At 50.0% G+C, this 7,834-nt stretch overlaps 1 protein-coding gene across 1 annotated transcript in view; it reads left to right on the forward strand.

Moving 5' to 3' along the window:
• The first annotated feature begins 3,729 nt into the window (after window positions 1-3,729).
• The window catches only part of MOGAT2 (monoacylglycerol O-acyltransferase 2), a 68,224-nt gene continuing 64,119 nt past the window's right edge, over window positions 3,730-7,834 (forward strand). The window contains exon 1 of the mRNA XM_014960609.1: window positions 3,730-3,903. Coding sequence (XP_014816095.1) covers window positions 3,810-3,903 — 94 coding nt within the window. The 5' untranslated portion in view covers window positions 3,730-3,809. The remainder of the gene's footprint in view (window positions 3,904-7,834) is intronic.

Genomic DNA, 7,834 nt, shown 5'->3' on the forward strand with positions numbered 1-7,834 from the left:
GGGAGCCCTGGACCTGCAGATCTCCCCACAGCATTTTGGAAATTGCTAGTGGTTTCTCAGCAGGAAACATCTCGTCTCCAGGCAACAGAGCTGAAAGAGTTAAAAGCCTCTTTTGCTTTCTCAAAGAGGACACAGGTCCTGACATTTGCAGCAGAAGACAAAGGACAGGGAGAGGTGCAAGGGAGATCTAAGCCAGTTTCAGCTCAATTAAAGCAACTGCTGCCTTTAGGAAAGAGCCCTTGGGGTTTCACCAGTGCCCTGTTGTTTCTAATGACTCTGGAAAATGGAGTCTAACAGAAGTAAATTCCTCGTATTCCAGCACCTTCCTAAGACCTGACAAAGAGGAGGGGTTGTTTTCCAGCTAACACCTCTGATGTCCTTTTGCCAAGGGAGGGCTGTTTTCAGTTTTGCTCTGTAATTCCTGGCAGTGGTGAGCTCGGGGATTTGAAATGCCCCTCAGACAAGCAAGTGACTTCTTTGTACGCGTCGGGTGCTGCAGCAGCACATCGGCTTATTGTTTAATTCCGTCTGTCAGCGGCGTTGTTCTGTATCCTGGTTACAACCAGACCCTTGGTTTTCTCAGGCCTCTCATGAGACGATTTCTTTGTTTACCTGAGCAGCTTGTCAGTCCCTTGGGGATTTTTTTCCCCCCAAATTTCCAAATTTTTTTGCATCCATTAAATTGCAGCTTTTTGCATGTGACTCGGCAGAGGTTCAGACCGTTGGAGGTAGAAATGCAAAAGGGAGGATTATTTCCTTTCTCTCACACACCCCCATCAGTGTGTGCAAGGATGTACACTGGCACTCGTCCGCTCCATCCACCCATCCATCCATGTGCTGGTAGAGGCGTGAGATTGCTTGTGTACTCCTGTGCTCATCCATCCATCCATCCATCCATCCATCCATCCATCCATCCACTGGCAGAGGTTTGAGGTTGTTCATGGACCCCTATGTTCATCCATCCATCTGTCCATCCACCCATCCATCCATCCATGTGCTGGTAGAGACGTGAGGTTGCTCATGTACCCCTCTGCTCATCCATCCATCCATCCACCCATCCATCCATCCATCCATCCACCCATCCCTCCACCCACCCATCCATCCATGTGCTGATAGAGGCATGAGGTTGCTCATGGGCATGCTCTAGTGCCCAAGATTATTGGTTTGTGGTGGGGTAGCGTGTGGGGTTTAGTGGGTGTGGGGTTTAGTTGGTGGGTGGTGGTTTTGGGTTTGTTGTTTTTGTGGTGGTTGTGGTTTTGTTTGTTTGTTTGTTTGTTTTTTGGTTTGGTTTGGTTTGGGTTTTTTGTTTGTGGTTTTTTTTGGGCTTTTTTTTTTTTGTGGTTGGACTTGATGATCTCAGAGGTCCCTTCCAACCACTAAGATTCTGTGATTCTATGTACCCCTCTGCTCATCCATCCATCCATCCATCCACCCATCCATCTCCTGGAAGAGGCGTGAGGTTGCCCACGTACACCCATGCTCAGCAGTGAAACACCCTTGCATCAGTTGCCCGCCTCCTTGGCTGTGACTGAAACCCACCCACAGGTAGAGGCATGAGGTTGCCCACATACCCCCATGCTCAGCAGTGAAACACCCTTGCGTCGGTTGCCCACCTCCTTGGCTGTGACTGAAACCCACCCACACCATATCACTCTCAAATACAAGTGACCTGCCTCTCCTTGTCCCTCCTGCTTGTCCCTTCCTGCCACGTGCAGGGTAGTTTGTAGGGGAATGGGGAAAATAAAGCCTGTCTCACACTCACAAGTGCCTCATCCTCCCTGCAAACATCCAAATATTGCAAAATTTAGAATCATAGAATCATAGAATGGTCAGAGTTGGAAGGAACCTCAAAGATCTTGTTTTTTGGGATGCACCTCTCCTGAGCTCTGAGTTGGTAGGGACCTCAAAGATCTTTTTTGGGATGCACCTCTCCTGAGCTTGGAGGAGGTGATCCTTGAATACTAACTGGCTTTTTTGGGCCTCTCTCCCCTTCAGTACTTTTTCCCATGCTACCCTGCCAATCAGACCCCTCAAGAGTCCAAAGTATGCTCTCCTAAAGTCCAGGGTAGTGAGCTTGCTGCACACCCTCCTCACTGCCCTAAGAATCTAGAATTTTACCATTTTATGATTGCTGCAGCCAAGGCTACCCTTGAGATTGACCCTTGAGTTTGACATTCCCCACCAGCCTCTCCTTGTTGGAAAGATGAGGTCCAGCCTGGCTCCTCTACCATCTAAAGCAGAAAGTTGTCATCTGCACGTTCCAAGAACTTTCTGGATTTCTTGTGCCCTGCTGTGTTGTCCCTCCAACAGATATCGGGGTGGTTGAAGTCCCCCATGAGGACCAGGGTGTGCGAGCCCGATGCTGCTCCCATCTGTCTATAGAGGGCCTCATTATATAGTGCCTCATCCTCCCTGTCACCCTGGTGGTCTGTAGCAGACCCCTACTGTAACATCACCCCCTCCATGTTCCCTTTAATACTGACTCATAAACTCTCCGTTGGGTCTTTATCCATCCCCAGGTGGAACTCTGTGCACTCTGGTTGGTCATTGACATGGAGGGCAACACCCCCTTCTCATCTCCCCGGCCTGTCCTTCCTGAAGAGTCTGTATCCCTCCATTCCAGCACTCCAGTCATAAGAGCCATCCCATCACGTCTCTGTGATGCCAATAAGATCGTAGCCCTGGAGGGCTCCTCTTGCTTGTCCCCCATGTTCCGTGCATTTGTGTGAAGGCACTTCAGCTGGGCGCCCAGTGGGGCTGACTTACTGGCTGGAGTGGCTGCATTTCCTTCGTATTGCTCTTCAGGTGACCTTCCTTTGAGGTGTTATATCTGTGACTCCCCGAATCCTATTGCCTCAGGAGCCCCTCGCTCGTCCCCATAAGACTTTGAGTGTGCTGCAGCGTACCCAGCACATCCCAGAGCAACCAGTTCATGGCCGTTGCTAGGGACCCTTCCTACAGATCTAGGAGCATCATCCCTTGGCTTGTCAAGGGTTAGCTGGATAACATCCCCCTCCCCCAGCAAACTCAGTTTAAAGTCCAGTCAAGGAGCCCTGCTACCTTGTCAGCTAACACCCTCTTCCCCCTTTGAGAAAGATGAACCCCATCTGATGCCAGAAACCCTGGTGCCATGGAGGTCATCCCGTTGTTGAAATACCCAAAACTGTGGTGGTGACACCAGCCATGGAACTGTGTATTGACAGACTGTACACATCTGTTTCTTTCAGAATCCCTGCCTCCAACTGGGAGAACAGAAGAAAAGATTACCCGCACCCCAGATTTATTTACCTTCCCAATGCCCTCAAGTCTCTTTTGATTACTTTTGGGCGATGTGTTGCCACCTCACTGCCACCCACATGAAAGAGCAATAGCGGGTGGTAGTCCAAGGGCCGAATCAGGCTGGGGAGTTTCCTAGCAATGTCTCTGACCCATGAAGACATCATACTTCCCTAAGAACAGGGTCTGCCCGGCATATTGAAAGCAAGAGGCACTGAAATTTGAAAGCAAGAGGCACAGGAAGGCAGGGCTGAGCCCTGAAGTGAGTTTACTTCCCAGATTTGGGTGGTAAAAGCATGAAATCCTCACCGTCTTGCCACGTGGTGAGTCACGTTGGCATAAAGCTGGTGACACCTCCCGGCAACCTCCCTCTCCTCCCCACACGGGGAGGGTGGCTGCAGGCAGCAGCCACTGTACATTGCACAATCTCCTACACTGTAAGACTGAGTAAATATCGACGGGCGACTTTGCACTTTGCATTTGCCACTTGCGGAGCTTCCTCCTCCTTTCCAGACACGCACGCAAAGCCCAAGATGAAGATTGAGTTTGCTCCACTCTCCATCCCACTGCAGAGAAGGCTTCAGACAGCATCGGTGGTTCAATGGGTCTTCAGCTTCCTAGCTCTAGGTAAGAGACATCTCCTTCTCCTTCTCTGAGAAGGCAGAACAGTTTTTGCCCCAACCCTTCTTCTCCCCAACCACAAGGAAGGTCAGCCACTGAAGGTCTGGGACTGAAGGAAGGCCAATGGTATCTCGGGTTGTATAGGGAAGAGTGTAGCCAGCAGGTCAAGGGAAGTCATTCTCCCCCTCTACTCTGCACTGGTGAGGCCACAACTGGAATCCTGCGTCCAGTTCTGGGCTCCCCAGTTCAAGAGGGACAGGGAACTACTAGAAAGAGTCCAGCGAAGGGCAACAAAGATGATTCAAGGATTGGAGCATCTCCCTTATGAGGAGAGACTGAGAGAGCTGGGACTCTTTAGTCTGGAGAAGAGAAGGCTGAGGGGAGACCTTATCAACGCCTACAAGTATCTCAAGGGAGGGTTGAAGGAGGAGGGAGCCAGACTCTTTTCAGTGGTTCCCAGTGAGAGGACGAGGGGCAACGGGCACAAGTTGGAACATAAGAGGTTCCACTCAAATATGAGGAGAAACTTCTTCACGGTGAGGGTGACAGAGCCCTGGAACAGGCTGCCCAGGGAGGGTGTGGAGTCCCCTTCCTTGGAGATTTTCAAGACCCGCCTGGATGCTCCTGAGTAACATGCTCTAGCTCTAGGCAATCCTGCTTCAGCAGGGGAGTTGGACTAGATGATCTCTATGGTCCCTTCCAACTCTAGAAATTCAGTGAAATTCAGTGAAATTCAGTGAAGGAAAGTGGCCTTAAAGGCATCTTCTGGGAGCCTGCAGTGAATCCTGGGCCATGTGAGGACAAGTGATTCGCAGCAGACGTCGCGCTGGCATGTCTCTCTTTGTCTCGCTGTATGAAGAGCAGTGTGGGAGGCTCTTTCTCACTTAGGCATTTTTTTCCCCTTTTTTTTCTCTTTTTTTTTGGTTTCTTCTCGCCACCCGATCTGAGCACGGTGGCAGCAGGGAAATGCATGTCTGCACATCCATGCTTGGCAACATCTACGGGTCTTAAAGCTACACCCGTGTGGGGTTTCACCTTCTCCTGCTCTTTGGGTTTAGCATTTTCCTGGTCTAAGATGCTGCCCTGCTCAGCGTTAGTTGTGAGGAATGGCATCCCCATGCCTGAGGGGTGGTAGGATGGGAAGAGCATGGGGTAGTCTGCTTTGCAACCCTGGAAACAGATGCTTCACTTCATACAGATGCCCCTGCACACCCCAAAAGGGCATTTTTTTTCCCAGGAAAACACAAGCAGATTGGGGAAGGGACACATTAGCAAACTGGGACCCAGACAGATTCACTGTGGAGGGCATCATGTGCTGATGGAAATGAGAGACATGGACTTTTGGATAGGATGCACTGGGAAATACAGAGATGGGAGACCCAGAGCCAGGTTATCAGAGATTAGAAACTGTCCAGGGTGATTTGCAGCCCACCAGGAGCCAAGTTGGAATGTGACACCCCAGAGTTTCCCATTGTCACGCCAGTTCTTAAATCTCAGATGGGATCTGAATAAAGCTTCTGCTTTAATGTGGTAGGACACAGAGGCAGCAGATCTTTGTGTATATATAGGATCATAGAATCATAGAATGGTTAGAGTTGGAGGGGACCTTAAAGATCATCTAGTTCCAACCCCCCTGCCATGGGCAGGGACACTTCCCATTATATATATATATATATATATTTATACATATATACATACATATATATATGGGCTCTGGCACACAAACATCTCAAGAACAATACCTACAATGAAAGCAGAGGCTATGCTTCAGAGCCCTGTTAAGTTTCTGAAATGCCTCCGTCCAAACTCTGCTACAGACCTGGGGCTGACTGGCCACCTCTGCACCAGTGTCTGATGGTCTGGAGCACTGGGCCATACTGGTCTAGATGATGTAGTTGTCTGCATGCTTCTTGGCATAGGCTTGGCCCATGCTAAGATACACTCTTCCAAACTGCACGTTGGCACAGTTTGGGCACTGGCAGAGGCCAGGAGCCATTGCTGGTAGCCAAGATGGGTGAGGCTGCTCTTTATTGGAAGAGAAGAGAATCAGCAACATGGCCATGACCGGGCAATGCCATTCACCCACTGGGCAGCAAATGGGTTCTGCGGAGTTGTTTTGGAGAGGTGTAACCAGTGTTACCCCTTGGGTCACTCTGGGACAAGCTGGAGAACATCCCTCTCGAGATGGAGGGGGAGTCCTGGTGTGGCAGTGGTGGCACGGCCAGCTGAGCTGCCACAGAGCACGATTATGGCATGGCAAAGTGCAGGGAACTTGGTGCCATCCTGTATTTCTGTTATAAACCTTGGGTTCTTCTAGTACAAAAGAGGTCCCAGCTGCGATCAACCTTCCCGTGCTCACCAGAGACCACTTTGCAGGAGGAGACATGGGTTAACAGTGCAGGGGAGGGGAGATTTGGCAAAAGCCATGCAGCCTTGGACCCAACTGGCCAGACTGGGACATTTTGGAGTGCTCTGTGGCTCCCTGCACCTGGATTTCCTTCCATAGAGGCTGGATGGGATGGGAGGCAGAAGAGATGTGGCTGCAATGTCAACAAGGGATAAAACACCACATCCCAATTCCCAGCACAGTTGCAGCTGGGCTTATGGAGCTTTAATGGTATTTTCCAGCAAAACATCTTGCACTGTATATTTGTCCCTTCTTATTATTGGGTTCAGGCTGGCACTTGACTTTTCAGTGATGGCAATGACTGCTGGAGCCAGCAGGAAGCCAGAAAATGGGAAGGAGCGGGGAATCAGCTGCAGTTGGAGGGTGTCATGGAACTATTAAAGATGTAGGTTCTGCCTCATGCAGGGAATCAGAATCACATAATGGTTTGGGTTGGAAGGGACTTTAAAGATCATCTAGTTCCAACCCCCTGCCCTGGACAGGGACACCTCCCACCAGACCAGGTTGCTTAAAGCCCCATCCAACCTGGCGTTGAAAATCTCCAGGGATGGGGCAGCCACAGCTTCTCTGGGCAACCTGGGCCAGGGCCTGACCACCCTCACGGGAAAGAATTTCTTCCTAATAGCCAATCTAAATCCACCCTTTTGCAATTTGAAGCTATTACCTCTCGTCCTGTCACTACGTGGAAATACAGCTCGCTCTGAGTGAGGGTGAGAGCCAAACCCACACCTTCTCCATGGCTGGCCTTCCAGACATTACTGCCTTTCCCTGGAAGAGTTTTAATTTGATTTTGGGCCTTTTTTTTTGTGATAAATCTGAAACGAAAAGCAGTTCAGAAATGCTATAAGAAGGCATTAGGAAGGTGATAACCAAACCCTGTGGAGCCATGCCAGCTGGTTTGATTCATTTTTACAAATTTTCTTTAAGCCCGCAGCTTTCCACCCCAAAAGCTCCCAGTTTAACAACCATGACAGCTTGGTGCTAACTGATAACCTTTGTTTCATCCCATGATCTGCCAAACCTTCGGTCTCTTCTCCCAGGTGACAGGTGACAGGACGAGAGGAAATGGCCTCAAGTTATGCCAGGGGAGGTTCAGGCTGGATATTAGGAAAAATTTTTTCACTGAAAGGGTTATCAGACATTGGAATGGGCTGCCCAGGGAGGTGGTGGAGGGTGGAGGCACCATCCCTGGAGGTGTTCAAAAGACAGGTTGATGTAGTGCTGGGAGATATGGTTTAGTGATGGTGATGCTCCTTGTTTGTTGTGTGGCTGTTTATTTTTTGTCAAAATTAGGTTGACGGTTGGACAAGATGATCTTTAAGGTCCCTTCCAACCTAGAGGATTCTGTGATTCTGTAAACCGTGTCTCTCAGCACCACGTCTGCCCCTGTTTTAAATGCCTCCAGGGATGGTGACTCCACCGCTTCCCCACGCAGCCTGTTCAGTGTCTGATAACCCTTTCTTAATATCCATCCTAAACCTCCCCTGGCACAACTCGAGGCCATTTCCTCTTGTCCCATCACCTGTTCCT

The sequence above is a fragment of the Calidris pugnax genome, unplaced genomic scaffold (genome assembly GCF_001431845.1).
Source record: "Calidris pugnax isolate Ruff unplaced genomic scaffold, ASM143184v1 scaffold270, whole genome shotgun sequence".
NCBI lineage: Eukaryota > Metazoa > Chordata > Aves > Charadriiformes > Scolopacidae > Calidris > Calidris pugnax.